This window comes from Clarias gariepinus, chromosome 21 (genome assembly GCF_024256425.1).
Source record: "Clarias gariepinus isolate MV-2021 ecotype Netherlands chromosome 21, CGAR_prim_01v2, whole genome shotgun sequence".
NCBI classification, from domain to species: domain Eukaryota; kingdom Metazoa; phylum Chordata; class Actinopteri; order Siluriformes; family Clariidae; genus Clarias; species Clarias gariepinus.
The window spans coordinates 11,617,648-11,636,536 of NC_071120.1; the positions used below are offsets into that span (position 1 = coordinate 11,617,648).

Here is an 18,889-nt window from a genome sequence, read left to right on the forward strand (position 1 = left end):
TTGTTTCGATCTTTCTGTGCGAAAAATTAAACGTTTACTTTTTTTGGTGGCCCTCGCGGAAGCTTGCAGATCTTACAGAACTTTGCGGAACGCCGGCGGGAAATTGCAGTGGCTTACGGTGCCTAACACCAAATCTCAAACCGCATAGGTTACATATGTGGTTTCACATGATTTATAATTCACCACAAGTTTTGGTGCTGTAATTAGGTTCCCATCTTTCCTTGCATTGGTTCTTTGCATTTTGGAGTCAATAAAAAAAATATATGGAGCTGTGGGTAAGGATTTGAATTTATTGAATGGTTGATTTTAAAATGGGAAGTTTCCCCACTTCCTCTATGAGCTAGCCACAGGTCTCACTTGCATTACTGAAATAAATGCTAAAAATTGCTTTATGTGTCCCATCTGACGCTGACCTGTATGTGGCCTTTAGAAATCACATTACAGAGAGAAGAGCTTCCCACAGTGACAGGGTGGAATAGCCTGCCGAAAGCAGGTCCCAAACTGGAGCAGATACACAAAGTCCAAGAGGCCACTGCCCCTCCCAGACAGCAGTTACAGCCACTTTATCAGTCCAACAGACAAGTTTGACCAAAAACATCTGTCTCAGACTGCATTTAAGACATATGAGAGCATAAAGATCAATCAACATCTCAAATACACAAATGAATGCCTGACTTTTCCTGTATCTTTGTTTAATATACTGTACATGTAACTGTGTTTTTACATAAAAAACTTTTTAATTACTTCACACAGCAACATTCTCCTTTCATTAAACTCAAGTTAAAATTTTATTTGTCACATAAACAACCATATATTATGATATGCTGCTTATACGACTGCTCATTACCTAATAAAGTGCAATAGGATAGAATAGAAGGATAGAAAAAATTTACTGCAACGAGAAATGTTAAATGTAAACATTTGAGCTGAATGTATAAATCTACATCATAGATGTACCTTAAACAACTGGGGTAAAAATTAGATGTTGAAATTTTGGAATCAACAAGACATGAGTGCTTGCTATGCTAGACTCTGGCTATAAATCTGTCAAGAATGCACGATTATCACATGTTGATTGACCCTTTAGATGCAGTCAGCTGTAGCCCTGTTTAACTCCAGTCATCCCTGTACTCTGAAAGATATTATAAACAGATGTGTCGTGACCAGCTTACAAAGGAAACTGAATGTCATGAAAAGTTGTCGGTCCCATTTGCACAGTTTCAGTGTTTAGGATTGCAGGGCCAAGTGCAAATCCTGACAAACTGACACGAGACAATAGAGGTGGAGACGTTTGTTTGGGGGTGGGATTGGGGGATGGGTGTTAGGAGCATTTGAAGAGTGGGTGGTATCTTGAGGTGTGCGAATTATCACATTGTAGAAAGTAGTTGCAATTTCAGTTGGGTGGTCTGAAGAAAGGTTGTTACAGAAAGTGACAAACAGGAGCTACTCTTGCAGTGATAGTCTTTGTGTGAGACAAGGGGCACTTTATCAGTTTAACTTGATACTTGCAGACTATCTGATTTCATTCACCCATGATGCCCATATTTAATCTTTTTCAACACCCTGAAAACATCTTGAATTGAGAACAGAAAAAAGAAAATTGTCTCATAACCACACTGTCTGGTGTCACCTAGCAGAGGATGGTTTTGCAAAAGTCTCGTTTCCTTCAAAGTCTCCTCATATTGTCTCAAAGAGCTTTTCATTGCCAATGTCACCTCTGCTGTGCTCATTAGGTTTGAATCTAAATCTATATCTGGAAATATGTATGCTTATGTAAAAACATGAATCTAATGATAAAGAACTGATTAGAAGAACTCTCAATTTGTAGCATTCAATGAAAAATACATTATTATGGAGCATCTGAAGTAAAACTTGAATTTTTTAAAGATATAATTTTGCTGGCATTAGAACGTTTAGAGACCACAAAAAACAATTCTCTTGTGATTCAGAATTTGGTTGTAAGAATGTCATTCTTAAAACCTGGCCTCCAATTATTTATAAATTCCTGCCCTAGAAACATTTTTCACCCCAAATTGATAAAAAAACTAGCCCAATATTTACAGAGAGAAACCTTGATGGTCTCGATAGAAACTCGATAGATGGTCATGCTTGGTTGGTCTATTTTACTTATTGCATTTATGTCAGTATTTAGTAATCTCATGCATGCATTTCAAACTTGTTCCATGTTAAAAGTAATTTGTGAAATTACTATGGTTGACATACAGTAGTATCATTTACAAAGTGATTTTTACAGAATAAACACATTTAGACATAAAACCTACCCCATGAACTCCAGGATGTTATCAGAATATGTGCTCCAAGTTTCTTTTCGAAGAGAGAGATTATAAAGAATTAGACATTATAACATTAGAGGATGATATTAAAGAATCATATAAAGGTGAACAACATGATAAGGTTGTTACACAGCTGGTGCCTGTAGCTCCAGATGTAGTTTGAGTTTCTTAACCTGCTGCTAAAATAACCCCACCAAGGAGAAGATAAGTGGAATAAAACTGTTAAGCAATAAGAAATGATATTTAAGTGAAACAAAAAAATAACAATACCAAGCAAATTTTGAGTAATAATTTCTTTATTAATCCTGTAAATATTCACTTTTTTAGCTGGTGTACAGGGTGAGTTGTCTACACATATATCTTAGGTCAGATCAGTTCTGAACCACAGACCTGTGTATAGGTATCATTTCATTATTTTCCCATCTCAACAGCAGTAAAAATAAGATAAAATAAATCAAAAGACCCACAAGGCCTCTTTATTTCCCAAGTTGCAGGCATACGTCTGAAGTCTCAGTTGCTATAAGTGCATCCATAATAGAACTGTAATCCCCAATAGTAGGTTATAAATTCCCATTAGCAATTGCAAAGCATTCTAATTAAATATAGATATACGGATATATTATTTTATATATATTTCTTTGTGTATATCAAAAAAAAAAATAATTCTGTGCATGTGTGCAGTCCGCATTCCTTTCAAGGTTAATATGCTACTGAGTGACTAATTTTAATCCGTTCCCTAAAAGTTAAGATTATATGTGTTTCTAGTTTTTGCAAAGTTTATATTTTGTATTTAATTGGTTTTTATCGCTGCAATGACATCAAACAACTGTGTCGTTTATTCGGAATCCCTCTCTCTTACACTGGAGTGGACTTTCCTAAGTCCTACTTTTTCCACATGCAACTCTGTTTTTTTTCTTTCTTTTTAAATTACAGGTAAATGAATTTCTTGTAAAGGAGAAATCCTGTATGAAAAAAAGAAGTAAATATTTCAAATCCTACACTGCCACGTCGGCTAATTTCAAACCGCAGATCAATGTCCCACAAACGTCCTCAAATTCATCAAGAAAACAAAGCAAGCACCATTTATGAGTTACTTCTGGTGATGTAAAATTCTCTAGCTCCTAATCAAAACAGCTGAACACTACCAAATTGCCATTAAAACTACATCTTGCCCTCTACAGAGGCCCATAGGCCGATACGACAAGAATAAATACCACATTACCACATTAAAAAATGACAATGTAAATAATCTCAAAAGTGGCTCATATTTTTGCACATTGCTGGTTCATGACCTATTCATCTGAGACATCAATTCATCTTTGAAAATAAAAAATGTAAATAAAATAAAACATTGTAACAATTAAATAGATTGAGTGTGTCTTGCTGCATGTGACTGTAACAATGGTATAAAAAGAATGATGAACTCCGAGCACCGTTTCACTGTTTCCCTAACATTTTGGATTTGCTGTTTGGTATTTGGATTTTCAAATGTAAAATTAATCAACTGTGTGGAGAAATTTATTTTAGGCATATATTTAAATAAATATTAGTCAACATTTTTTCTTTGCTTTTAGTGTTAGATATTATAGAAAGTAGGCCTATATTTTATTTTATATATTTTAAAATATTAAAAAGAGAACTCTGGTGTATTTTGGTTTAATAACACGTAACATTCTGCATCTTGACATCTTGCCTGTTTTCCCCATTATAGATTCATTGACACATACTGTACACTGTCTCTAACTTGTGTAGATGAAGATTAATGAATTAACACAAACATATAATAACTTGGATAAGAAACGTTGATTTTAGGACCAATGATCTAAACTACCTCTGTATCATGGGGCTTAAAAATGGGTAAACACTGTTTTGGTTACATCATAAGATCCTGGCATTATTGTTAAAATTAACAACAATGTTCAGTGTATTTGCAGTGGCATGGCAAGTGTGTAGCTACAGAACATATAGAAACAGCCATGTTCATACTGATACCTTAAATGTCCAGCCAGTGAGACGTATGGAATTGTAAAGAAAGTAAAAAAAATTGTCTGAAGTTTAGGTGTTTTAAACAAATTTAAACAAATAAATGAATGTTATATTTTAGGCTTGAACTATACAAAAAAGGACTGTGCCTAAGTGAACAGTAATGTGTGTTTGTGTGTACTTGGGAAAGTTGCTTAGACAGTGCTACAGTCTAATCACAGTGTTGTAAAGTGTCTTTGTTGAGCTCTAAAGAGGATTCCACAATATCTGCAGGTATTCTGTTGCAAAGTCACTCATCAGGCTTTAAACTTCCTAATAACGGCTAAAATTAAATGGCAAAACAAAATACAAAAAAGGAAAGGCTAATAAAACATTGTAGAAGAAAATATGAGTTTTGTCATGTGTCTATTGCTTATCAAGTGTGATAAAAGTTAATGACAATCGTTTCCCTCTAATATCAATTCAGCAACACAACATCTGGAAATTTGTCTACAAAAAAAAAAATGCAAAAATTAAACCAATTAACCAACCAACCAACAAACAAACAAACAAAAAAAAACAAACAAACATCAAATGCATTATAAGTTTGAATAATAGTGACACTGGTCTGCTTGCAAAGTCAGTTTGCATTCTTGTCACAGTTAAAGCTTTTTACACCAGCCAAGGAATTTGAAAAAAAAAAAAAAAACATTCCTTAATCCACTGATAATGTATTCTCTTACAATAATGTCCATTCCTGCAAAAGTAGTAAAAGTTAAAGAAAAAAAAAAAAACTAAAAATGTGCATAAGAAGTACACCTGCAAACAGCTGTCTATTGCTTTCAAAGTGTTGCTTATTGCAGCATTTATGTGGGATCTGGTTTCCGGACTCGATCATGATGTTTATGATGAAATGTAATAATGCTCTCGAGTCAATCCAACATTCTGGTGTTGATATGGAATATTCCCATGCATCAGATTTGAGGTGATAGATTCGCTGATAAAGTTAAAATATTTCCATTTGGTTTCATATTAAATAATAAATTGTGAAAAGATGAGTAAGGAAAGCAAAAACTAACTCCAGCCTCTTGACTATTGTAACAGCTTTTCTTTACTGTTACTGGTAATAAGCCACAGCATCTTTTACAGCAAAACTAAACCTGAGCTACTAATATTATTTGAAATGGAAGACTTGGTTGCTACATTTGCACTTAACACAAGTGTAAAATTCATGTGTGTGTGTGTGTGTGTGTGTGTGTGTGTATATGCACTCAATGTTTAATGGCTGGCATTTTGTCACATTCATTATGCCATGAGCAATTACTAGTACCTCAGTAAGTCATAAGTCACAAATCTAATAGTTAAAAGAAGCAATACTCTGTCCAAAAATAAATATCTTTTGAAGGCCAAAAGCCCTACTTCTTTTCCATGAGTTAAGAGACAACAATGTGAAAAACAGCAAAGAAAATAAATCATGCTTCAATTACAGGAAAAAGCAAACCCATCTAGCTGTAACACTGATGTTCTGAGAGTGACATCATAAGTGCTGTTGCATTAGACTAAATTAAAAGCACAGGCAAAGAAGTAAGTCAGCAGCAGTATCTTTGCATACATTACTTTTTTCCTGTTCCTGTTTTGGGCTGTAACATAAACCACAACTACAGACATAACACACACACACACCTAATATCTCAGTGCGTACACAGTATTATGCACAAAACACTAGGACGAAAAAACTGGTGTGTAGTGAAACCTTGTTTAAAATTTTGGATTAAACTGTAACATACAATATATTGGAAGACTCAAAACTTGTGAGAATTGGAGGGGAACTGTTGACTACACATGTGTCGGCTTTTGCATATATGTTATTAACCACTCTTTTCTGAAACACAGTATTTGGGGCTAAGCTATAGGTTCAATTATACCCCACATCCACAAACTCATCCCTCGGTTTATGCCCCTTATATCACCAGGAGCCCCATAATCCTTTGCTTTCTGTGGCGTATGTAAAGGCAGGCCATGCGACAGCACTCTCGCATGCTGATACAGGGATTACAGGAAGCACTTTTTGGATGCTTTTTTTTTTTTTTTTTGGAAGTTTTTTCTCCTAGGTTTCATTTTTCACTTTTATATGAAATCATGCTTTTAGCCTAGTTCTTACTGTAGGTTTCTTTAAAAAAGAAACCTAAAAGCCATCTTTAGTTACTGATGTCCTTTGCCTGGTTTTCCACTTTCTTTCAGTTCTTGATGCTCATCATGTGTCTATGAGAGAAGGTTTGGGCGCAGGGGACAAGTCCTAAAGTGAAGAGAGAAAGATTAATTTCAGACAAAGCACAAACATTAACATTACTCCTCATGATCCCTGTTAGGTATTGTATTGTTAGGCTTGCAGCTCATTTCTATTTTGCTTTTATCAGTAATCACATTCACTCATGAGCCCTGCATATTTGCATATCATTTTAACATCCATTTGAAAATGTTCTGGTTTAACTGCAAACAATCCTTGTTTTCTGGAGTTTGCATTATAAAAAAAAAAAAATCCACATGCATTGTTAGGTTAAAATTAAATACTATATATATATATACGATAGAAGACTAGAAATATGGATTGATATACATTTTGCGTGGTTCTGTATTGAAATTAAAATGTATAAATAAAAATAAAATAATAATAATAATAATACAAAACAAATAAAGTAAGTTAATATCTTGTTATTTAATATTTATATTTACATTATTTTACTGGATAAAATGTATAAGTTTGGCCATGAATACCGCAAATTTTACCGCAAATGTCAAATTTTCCTCATCCATAATCTCTCCTTTTTTCCCCTTATCCATATGATGGTGATAAGATGGCACTCTTTTTAAATTTAAAATCTAAGGGTTTTGCAGAAACTTGTGGAGCCCATACCAGCTCATGTGCACACTGTCTTTAAAGAAAATAGTGACAAATCAAATACCAATTTCTTGTAAACATTTCACAGATTCTATTTTTTACTGGTTGTTGTCAGTAATAAAGTCTGTAAACAAGATTATAACTTTAAAATCTATGGAAGTTTCTATTTGCATGTCGGAAATGTTGGGAAACATTGTAAAAATGTAAAAAAGTAAAAAAAAAAAAAAGTTTAAAAACAACTTTTTTTTGCATATTAGAACATTTTTAATAATTTTAGATAGATAAGACTGTATGCTGTTTCTATATGTGTGCTTGCTTGCTGATTCTGTGTTTCAGTTAATTCTGTAAAAGTATTCTTATTCTTGTAGTTAATCAGATTTTGTATTTAAAATAGATTATATACAGTATATGAACAGCAAACCTCCAAAAACCAACGCATTAACAGGAAGTGGTGTAGTCTTCCAGTACAATAGTGCACTCTTCGTTCCCCTTTTAATCATGCAGCCACAATGCTATCAAAACTTACCCTTCCTATTAAGCATGTTAACCTCTCCTCTTATTGTATATTGATACTGATTTACATTGGAGACTTGTTCAAAAAATACAAAAACCCATTTATTTTATTATTAGCATTAGTTTCTGTGGTTTACTGTACATGTGAATGTATTAGCATCATTTCACGTCACTGTATTTGGTCAGGCCCATAAAAAGCATAGTGCACACTACACGATTTAAGCACCAGTCACTGACTATGATATGCTTGGTGAATATCATACCTAAATGGCTATTAAAATGAGCAAATACTTAAAGGTCATAATTCCTAGTTTAAAAAAATATATACATTATCTCTGCACATCCTTTCCGATACATTTGCTTATCTTTGCAGAACTGACATTGTGCCCACAGCTACCATCACCTATACATTCCTCTTTTTTGTTTTCATACAAAATCATGTGACAACATCATATAACTGATAGCTTCTGTGTTTATTTTTATGAGATTAGAGGGAGGCATTTACCGTACTTTCGGAAGAGTGCAGATTTAATATAAGGCGATTGGGGGAAATACTTAATAGTAAACAACAATAAGGGTCATGAAAGATTGTGTAGCACATGCATTTTCGATCATTTTGTGTACACTCCCTAGATCCACCGAACACCAGATCACAAATGTTTCAAATGTTTAGTTGTTCCTCACTAACCGTTACTTTGGAGCCACTTTAAAGAAAAATTTGAAAGCTTATTTCTTAAGTTGTACTCAAAAGGCCAATTAATCCCTGTGGTTAGCAGGATTAAGTGAGCCAGGAGCATGCCGTTAACTTGTACCTGGACGGCTGAACAAGTGCCGCTCACTGCTTTACTCTCCGCAAAGTGGCACATTTCACTATCTGAGCCCCTCCCTTCTTCACATCCACAACATCCGGCTATAAAGTGCGAGGAAGAGGAGAAGGTGGGGTGACGAGCAGCGGAGTGCAGCACAGCGACAGCAGCAGATGGGACAGTCCAGAAAGTTGGAGGGTGAAAGAAAAGTGGCAAATATGCAGAAAGGATAGGTGATAGAGGAGTGTGTGAATCGGAAAGAGAAAAGAGGGAGAGGCATCAGGTGAAGCCAAAAGATAAGGATCAGTTAAGGTCAGAGGGAGAAATGCGAGAGATGGAGAGATAGTGTAGTCCATAATGAGGTGGAAAGTGTGGGGGAGAAAGACATAGAAATGGAGACAGAAAGGAGAAGCATCAGAAATGTGTACAGGTAAAAAGCAGTGCTGCACGCAGAAGGACAAACACATTTATAGTTTACAGAAAAAAAGAGTTTTAATGAAGCATACATGAAAAGGGTGAAAACAAAACCCCACAAAGAGGAACCAGAACATATTAACTGACTAAAACTATTACAATTTACCAGGAAACACAAATCAGACCACTGATACACAGCAGGTATGTTGTGTTATGTATAGGTTGTTGCTTGTCATCACCTCAGATTCATTGTCTTTTATGGAGGCATGATTTAATTATGATAAATTTCATATGATGAATTCAACTTTTATAAAGCAACTGTCTTGCCTGTAGAATTTAAATGCATGGTTGTGTAAATCCATATTCTAACATAATATCTGTGCACTGGAAAATCGGTCTTTAAACTTTCACTGTAATTGGTTCCTCCTTTTGGGACAGAATGAAAATGAGGTCATGAAAAAAAAAATAGTGTGTGCATGCAGGAAAAATATAACCATGATTCATTTAAGATGTTTAGGAAAATCAAACCATATTTTAATTCAATCATATTAACAAACCTACATTAATGCTTGTGTTATGGATCTTAGAATTTAGAGAATCCTTAATAGAACCTTAATAGTTGGTAGAATTTTATCATCTGTTAATGATGGGTAGTAATGATTTCAAGATCATTAAATCACTCCATTTGGCCTCAATCCTTTCATAGTGTTCAACTTGTTTACAAGTTGTTTATCTGGAAACAGAGTTGCTCAGTGTTGTAGGGTATTACATGCTTTGTTAATAAGTTAGCTTTAGCATCAGTCTAACAGGAAAGTCATTCTGTAACCTTTCTTTCAAATTAAATAGTTGTTATTAGCTTTAGTTCCACTGTTTGACAGAATAACATTACAACCACAGAGAAAATACAATTTCTTTCATGTCAGATTAGCTTTTATTAGGAACTGTATAAGGAACACTTGTATGTCTGCACTATCACATAGCTGTCAAATCGGCCAATGCAGAAAACCATGCGGAAACAGGCCAAGAACTTATTTTTGTTCACATCAAACACTAAAGAAAAAAATGAACTTGAAGCTAAATTGGTACAAGATCTCCATAACTGAAGGTTGATTATTCATTTATTTATTTGTCAGTCTAAAAACTTTGTTGAGTCACCCATTGTAATCTTGGAGGCTGATGTGGTCTTCTAATGTTCTGTGCATTTTGCGTCTATGCTTTACATTCTGTGCAAACAGAGCTGCTTTTCTGCTCAGCGTACTTGTACAGAGTGTTTATTTGAGATACAAAAGACTTCTTGTCAAATCAAATTATTTCCTGTTGTTTTTCATTAATAATGTGTTTCTGCCTGCAGTAATGTCACTTGGTATTTTTTACACCATTGAACAATCCTGTCAATCAGCCTGTTAGTCATTCTGTTAGAAACTTGGTGGGTTTCCTCCGGGTACTCTAGTTTCCTCCCAAAGTCCAAAGATTTGCAGGTTAAGTTAATTGGCGTTCCCAAAAAATTGCCGTAGTTTGTGAGTGTGCGTATGTGTGTGAGAGTGAGTGCTAAACTACAATCACATGTGCAGATGTACAAGTGTTCCAAATAAAGTGGACAGTGAGAGAAATATTTTAATGTTTCTATTTGCATGTTTTACAGCACAGAGCTTATTTTAATACAAATAAATAAGTAAATAAATAAAAAGCCACAACATGTTCTTGGACATTATTAATTTTATAAACTAACCTAAATATTGTGCTGTTGAAAGCAAAAGATGAATAAACAAGAAATTCATTGTGCTGCTTTTCAACATGGCCAGCTAATCGACTACACCATTTTTGTTTTTAACAAAAATGCGGCAGTACAACTTCGTCCATAATGTGAAGCCTAGTTCCAGGCCTGCTCAGAAGCCCACCTTGCTTTCACGGCCAAGGATGGCGTAGCCCATGAACTGCTCTGCATCAGCATCCAACTCATCAGCTTCCTGTTGCCCATCTATAATGAACTCCTGACCCTCACCCTCACCTTTTCCTCTCCGAACCACCTTCCTCACGACCTACATCACCCGATGAGAGTCATGGAGACGGATAGGTGGAAACAAAGGGAGCAAACAAGAGAAATAGATGAAATGACACACAATGAAAAACTAAAATAAGAAATGTGAAAAAGTACAACCATGAGAAAAGAAGTTATGTTGGATGTAAGCTTTAATGAAAAGGAATGGAAACAGGAATGATCTAAAACAACGTTTTGTGGCAATCGAGTGGATGTGAGGACTCTAATGAATCTCTTGTTCCTTTCTTGCATACTTTTAAATGATTTAAAAAATAACTTCTTTAATGCCTTTGCAACACCCCATTCCCATTCTCTACTCTACTTCTCTCTTGTTCTAATTAGATCTGCACTAAAAAAATGAAGGCCAAGATTAACCAAGTGCTGAGTTCTTGATCTTTGCAATATTTGATTAGACAAACATTTGCAAAGAGAAATAAGCAAATGTAACAAACCATTTGAAACATGAAAATAAATCAGTGTCAGTCCTACACAGGAAGGCTGTTCAATGCCTGTGCCACACTAATGAGATGACTGAGATCATTTTCATACCTCGCCCCTTATCATTTTAAGTGTAGTCTTAAAAGATGCTTCTCAGATCATTAAATCATTAAAGTTTGGGCTCAATACTTTCATAGTGTTAAGCTACAAACTGTATCATGTGGTGTGAAAAATCCTAGGTTAACATTTCTATCCTGCTGATAATCCAGTCATATAAAAACACAATCTTGGTGTTTCACATAAAAAGGAATATAAAAGTAAGTGTGTCTATTTTAATCAAATGCCACTTCTTTTTATGAGAAATTCTGCCAGATGGAATAAGTATTGCTGACCAGAACAAGCATAATATGAAAGTGGGTGGAATTTTTATTGAGGGGTTTGACAAAGAATACATGCCTTTAAATATTGTTAAAAGAAATTTAGTGTGGACCAGGCATTGGTTATGTAATTAAGCCACTCAGGACAGACATCAACATTTGGACATCATGAAATGTCACTCAATCAAGGATAAAGAGAATAGAGTAACAGTGAACAAAATGATTATTTCTGCAATTATCATTTTGTCACAGCTGTTCAATGTTGATTATTTCATTTGAGTTGATGAATGCTTAAGTGACTTTGCTGCAAGCAATAGGCGGTAGGATGGAAAAGCTGACCTTTTTGGTGACGATGTTGCCATGCTCATCTGTAAACTGCTCCTCACTCACTTGCTCTCCAGGAAGATCCACAGCTTCATCACCCTATGTAATATATGACAGCATAAAAGCAGTGAGAAAAGCCTAAAATAAATAAATAAATAAATAAATAAATAAATAAAATAAAAACCCAGGGGAAGTAGATCAAAACTGAGAGTAAAGCTACTGAAAAGTTTAATTTCCAAGCAAGCTTACTGCCAAATGCAATGCTGTCTTGCTTAAGGTAGCACAGCTGATGAGTTATGTCATTTTACGATGAATATAATATAATGAACGTGCAAAAGCCAGTACATGTCAAAGACTATAAACACGTTATAGTTAGACACAGTGTATTTTTGTCAGATGTAATTACATGTCATGCTTATTTGGTAAAGCCACTGAGCCATATTCACATCATGTTCCCCAGTCACTGGATTCATCCAGAACAGCAAACATTTGCCATGAGAGAAAATATGGCAGGTCAAACACATTAAATGGCTTTTTTCCCCAGTTTTTTTTCCAAGTGGTGAGAACTCAGTCAGAAAAGCAGTGCGACAAACAAGAACTATTGAATGTGTTTTCTTAAAGTGTCTTGCACACATTTTGGTGGAACTTTTTTTTGGTAAATTTACATTTGGTAGAATTATATCTACACTAAATTGATAGTTCCATTATGGGCCCCTAACCTTTTCCCCAAGTTAATCAATTAATTTTCTTACTAAGAGAAATCACTACAGCAGGCTAAGTTGAAAGCTTTATTTTCTTAAACATTTATATATTCAACCTTACTTAATAATAATGAGCATGTTCAATTAACACCTTTTATGAAATTCACATTTTCTTCTATTTTATTGTTAGACATAAATAAAAAAAACGTACTTATATGTTCTTAAAAAACCCTTGAAAAATCACTTGTATGTTCATTTTTCTAATTTATGATAATCACATCCCAGATTAAAAAAGAGAAAAGAATTCTTCCTAATTGCATCCTATTAATTTTCCTAAAATCTATTTTATTATAGTTTTTAGAAACACATTCCTTATTTAACTTGATATACTGTAGTGCCTATTATTCACATTGATTTAACATTAACAGTGACAATTTTGTACATAAATGTGACAAAAGAACAAACGACTCAGGACTTGAAGACTCACTGAGGAGAACCGTTCAATTCTGTTTTCTGTGTACTCCACTGCATGGGAGTCACGTGACAAAAGAACGAACGTCTCAGAGTAGAAGAGTCATTAAGAAAGAATCGCTCAATTCTGTTTCCTGTACTTGATCTATGGATGTTTTGCGATGCGCACCCAGTAAAAAATAAACTAATCACTCTCCGAGACTACTAACTCTTCTGAGTCACCTTTAAGATTCATTCAAAAAGAACGAATCGTTCATGAACGACCCATTACTAACACAAAGTAGACTTTCACTGAACATAGTGAACATAGATCAAGTGTGCTCCAGTTTAAGCAGGCCAATATAAAATAGTGATAGAGATGTGAACGTGATGACTAAGCATATAGGTTAACTAAAAAAAGAGTAAGTCCGTGATGTTTCTGAAATTTTATTAAAAACCTAAAACGTAATGTTTCAGAAGGGTCAAATTATTTGCCTGCATCAAGCAAAGAAAACAACTAATGACATTTCTGAAACTACTGGAATTGGGTTAAGAACCCTTCAACTGAAAACTGAAAGGATAGCGCTGAATCATCAGCAAGGAAAGTGGTCTGTAAAAAATCTGCCTTTGGATATCTCTTAAATGCTTGGTGAAGTTTAATATGTTGAATAGTGAAAGTAAGAGCATTTTCACACACATAATACAATGAGAACCCACTGGACTGGGACTAAAAATATGTGTGGCCATAAGAAAACCACTTTTTAGTGAGACTTGTACCACTTACTACATACTATAGCACATATAGTAATTTAAAATCTGTAAGGAACAATGTAATCGAGCCACATAATTATGTCAGGCAACAAGAGTTCTATAGACCCATGGTGGAAAACACTGTACTAATAAATTGCCCACACATGTTGGTCATTATTCCTACAGTATTCTGTAAAATGTCCCTGAATTTGTAATTGACATTTTATACAAATGAATTATGCAATATACTACAAGACATTTATACAATTAATATTAAAAGGATTAGGGTTTTATGTGAGATTTTATTTCACTGGGTTTTCAGTTTGATTACACAAGTGACAGGGTAAATCTGACTCTAGCACAATGCTATTGCAGCTGGTGCAGACCAAAATGATTTGAAACTAAATGAGGTCTTATGACATGACACCTGATACTATGATCCTGGAGAGCATACGGATGAAGTTGACACTTCTGGTAAACCACATTTCCTTTAGATGTTGACCTGTTTTTACTTCGGTTAACGTTTTCTTAAAATGTCCTTTCACTTCATTGCTTCAAAGCTCATGAATCACCTCTATTAAGAGGAATGTAGCAGAATTTTGACCTTTATGTGCGCCCAGCTCTCTCACCTTCTCATTTGCACACACTGATCAAATATTTAAGATTCTGCTTCCAGAGCTTCAACTTTCACACTAATACTAACCCAACCCAAACTAACTCTGCCAAGTGTCATAACCCTGTGAGTAGGATGAACCCTGTGATTGTCTCCACTAATCTTATACGGGATTTCTCATTATTAAAATATTGAACATAGCTGGAAAATAGAGCAGCTCTTGCTCATTTATTTTTAGGACATAATACAGTATTGTGCTACTTCACCCCCCAACCCCCCACCCACAATGTAGTGATGACAGTTGCTCCACATATTCAATATAATATTTTTGAACATTTAACATGTTACTGTTTTCTTTTAATACCACAAACCATAACCAGAACATTGGCCCACATCATGGAGATAGAATAGCAGGAGCCATATTGGTATGCTTGAAACATTGCAATCTGCCATTAACTTCAATGCTGTGAAACATGGTTGTTTTAAAATGTTCAGCAAAAGCTACAGTGTGTCTAACACCAACAATCAAATAGTATAACCAAATACATGTTGTCATTGTGCTGGTTCGTTTGCCTATGCATGCATGCCTGAAAGGAAACATATTCAGTAAACATTTTCATATTCAGTATATTGATATACACAGAGAATGTCAAACAATGAAATCTTCTGCATTATCACTTTACTAAATGTACGTATGCAACAACATTACTCCTGAAGTAATTGATTAATCCTTTTGTGATTTCTAAAGTGAAGCCTTAACAAAAGCAGACAGTAGTGGTATAGCTCCTGCTATTACACCTCCATACAGAGCTTTCATTCACTGTTAGCTCTTAGCTGATATATTTTCTTAGAATAGACAACAATCTCCCCTTGTACTCCTATTGCACCAATGTTCCCTCTACACACATTTTTGGATACCTTCAGAATAACTCTGCGGCGCACCACTCGAGTGGTGACATTCTCCTCTTGGTCTGGCATGCTCTCATCCTCACCAAGCTCCCGGTCGAGCTGTGCATGAATGTAAGTGAGCACTGATCTCACCGTGCCACTGGCAATGTGCAACACACTTTGGCAGCTGAGCACCAGAAAAGCCAGCACCACAAAGCTGAAAAGAAGCTCTGTAAACAAAGTCCACATCACGTCTTGCACAGTCAGAGCCACGTAAACTTGGAATTCCTTAAGTCCCACTCCAGGAGTTGTCACAGGGTTTGCTTAACTTTTCCGTTTCCTCATTACTGTCCTTATCTAAAGAGATATAGTGGCCATTTGTCAGAGTCCATTCCCTCTCTACCTCCTGGGGTCTAATATCGCTTTTTTCCCCTCTGATGAGCTCCCTCGCTGGGTGTGGAAAGTGTCTAACCAATCTCTCTCTCTCTCTCCCTCTCTCTCTCTCTCCCTCACTCTCTCTCTCTCTCTCTCTCTCTCTGCAGCAGAGTTATACTTTTAAAACTATGTCTAAATGGCTCAGTAAAACTCTTTGTTTTGAACATAAGGGGAAATAATATGTAAATGTAATAAAAGATTTATCCACTCTTTGTATGTTTGTATGTAACTGTATGCAATGACCTTATTGTCTATTTATTCCAATCCAAATATATCTTATATAGTCCCACCCCCAACAGCAAATGCACCAACGGTGGCCATAGTGTGGGTGAGAGAGGGGAAAAAACGACAGGTGCTATATCTGGCACTAACTGCTTGTGTCCTTCTTGGGTTGTCTGGTCTGGTGCATGTGCATGTGCGTGTGTGTGTGCATGCATGAGTGGTTTGGTGAACAATCTGCTTGAACTATTTTCCCTTTGACCCCTTAGTACAGCTTTATCTTAAAATAGAAATATTAGGCTCATTATTGAAATGTGTCCAATAATGTCCTGTATATTATTTAGAGCCTTTTATATTCCTGAACTTTCCACCAACAGATAGCATTTTAAGTTAGCATGGTGGCTTAATGGTTAGCACAGTCGCCTTGCATCTCCAGGGTCCGGGTTTGATTTCCGTCTTGGGTCTAGGTGCATGGAGTTTGAAAGTTCTCCCCGTGCTTGCTGGGTTTCCTCTGGCTACTCCGGTTTCCTCCCACATTCCAAAGACATGCAGATTAGACTTATTGCTGTTCTCAAGTTGCCTGTAGTGTGTGAATAAGAGTGTGTGTATGTGTGTGTGTGCGCTGCAAAGGATAGAAACCCTATCCAGAGTGTACCCCGCCTTGTGTAATGAGTCTCCTGGTATATGCTCCAGCCCCCCGACCCTGTATACAGAAGCAATGTAGATGATGAGTGAGTGACTGGTCATGGTTGTAATTTACATTACTGTAACAAACAACATCATGAACCTCTGGTTACATTTCATGAACCCCTGAGTATTTCTGTTTCTGCCAGCAACTTGTTGATAATGCTACTTTCTAGCGTCCACTGTTATCCATTTGCATGTCACACATGCTAACGTGGGAATGATGTTATTGCAACTGGCAAAGTACCACTTTCAAGGCACCACGAATGCAGCATTACAATTGCTTTAACTCAAATTTAAGCGGGTACTGAACAAAAGCATCAACGTTGATTCAAATAACATATCCATGCACTTTATGCTCTACCGACAGCTGGAGTTTAAAATCACTTACAGGCTCAGGTAGTGGAGCACAACATATCATTCTCTTTCTTCTTGGAAAGACTTTCTGGTCTAGCTAAACCCAAAGGGTGCAAATGAGCTACCAAATCTCTTTTTGGATGTACCATGTTTAAACAAAATTGTTGCATCACAACATAGCTCTGCAAACCCAACAAATTCCCAAGCTCTTACTTGTCCTCTAAGGCGCATATCTTCCCATCCTCGAAGGTCTGGTACTCTGTGGGGGAAGCCTAGGCCCTTTTCAAAAGGCTGGGTTCCCCAAAAATGCCCGCGTAGGATCTCTGAGTGCCCCATGTCTCGTACAGGTTGGAGCAAAGCTTCCTGAGACAGATGGGACTGACTCAAATCTCCATCTACTGCTGCCCTCACTGATGACATCATGGACTCCTTGGCCTGTCTAAAATTCCCTGGCTGCGAGGTTCCTGCCCAGTTTTGCATGGGATCTGGAATGGGATGCCACCCAGGGCCAGTCTGGTCTTGGAGGTAGGACAGGAAAGAACTACCACTTGATCTGAGAGGAAAAATAAAGAATTAATAGAAGAAATTGTCAAATATTTTTGCTTGATATTTAATTTTTTTTTTAAAGTTTTTTCTCTTTTTGTCAATTTGTAAATTTTTCCATCATGAGAGCTTTTTTAATATTAGTAGAAAGTAAATAATAATAATAATGATAAAAAACTCACCTGTCACTGTTGCAATCAGCTAATCGGCTAAGCCCAGGAGATTCACACATTCGAGCATAAACCCTCTGCTGCCCTGCAATGACAGACAAGCCTTCCACTAAGCCTGTGTCATTTCTTACTTCCAAACCTTCAGTGTCTCCTTCTGAAGCATTCCTGCCTGCACCAACCGCAACCTCCTCTGCTTTCTCATCCGACTCCAACTCTTGACCTCCGTCCAGCCCATTAATGTTGACCCCTGTTCCAGGAGTGGTGGTGGTGTATTCTGAGTCTGCCCCAATAGACTGGTCCTCTAGCAGCTCGATGGACCCACTCAGGCCAATAGGGCCACGTCCTGTACCTGGTGTCGCACTGCCTGGTCTGCCCATACTCCCGTAGGAAAGACCTTCTGAGTCCTCAGCGTTGCTACACTCCAGTGAGGAGTCCTCGACGGCCACCAGACATGGACTTTTGCCTGATGGCCACACCTGCACCTCGGACATCTCCATAAGCGTATCTTCTTCAGTGGTGGCTATGGGAGCACCCTCCATGCTAGAAACTTCCTGCCAGTAGGGCTCAAGCCCCATTGGTGAGGCCAGGCTGTGCTGCCCAGAAGCTGGTGAGACCAACGCGTCCTGAACCACCAGTCCATAACCTGGAGTGACAAAGAGAGAGGCACACTGACATGCGCCTCCCCACCCTATCCCCTCCTTAGGGCCCCAGGAGGGGTGTGCTCTGAACCAGGTAAGGGGGGGTAGGAAGGATCACAAGCGGAGAAAGATATGGATAACCTGAACTTTTGGGAGGAAAGAATGGGACGGGAAGGTTCTTGCAAGCCATACCAGCCAACAGCAGAAGTACAAGCAGCGGGGGATAGTGTCTAATATACAGGTTATTAGCTTATAAATACTGAGGCTGTTTCACTGTCTGACACTTTATTGGTTACTGCCACCAGAGAAAAGGGCAGAGAATCAATTATTGTTTATTAACAACCAGGAAGAAAAGACACCCCTACAGACCTTTTAG

The 18,889-nt window shown here is 36.7% G+C and overlaps 1 protein-coding gene across 1 annotated transcript; it reads right to left on the reverse strand.

Annotated features, from left to right (window-relative positions):
• Positions 1-6,321: 6,321 nt before the first annotated feature.
• On the reverse strand, positions 6,322-16,251 carry LOC128509162 (ankyrin-1-like). Its single transcript, XM_053480775.1, has 5 exons — positions 15,498-16,251; positions 12,081-12,164; positions 10,787-10,927; positions 8,481-8,578; positions 6,322-6,552 (listed from the first exon to the last, which is right to left on the reverse strand). The coding sequence occupies exons 1-4, from the start codon at positions 15,714-15,716 to the stop codon at positions 8,504-8,506; spliced, it is 519 nt and encodes a 172-aa protein (XP_053336750.1). The 5' UTR covers positions 15,717-16,251; the 3' UTR covers positions 6,322-6,552; positions 8,481-8,503.
• Between the last annotated feature and the right edge of the window lie 2,638 nt (positions 16,252-18,889).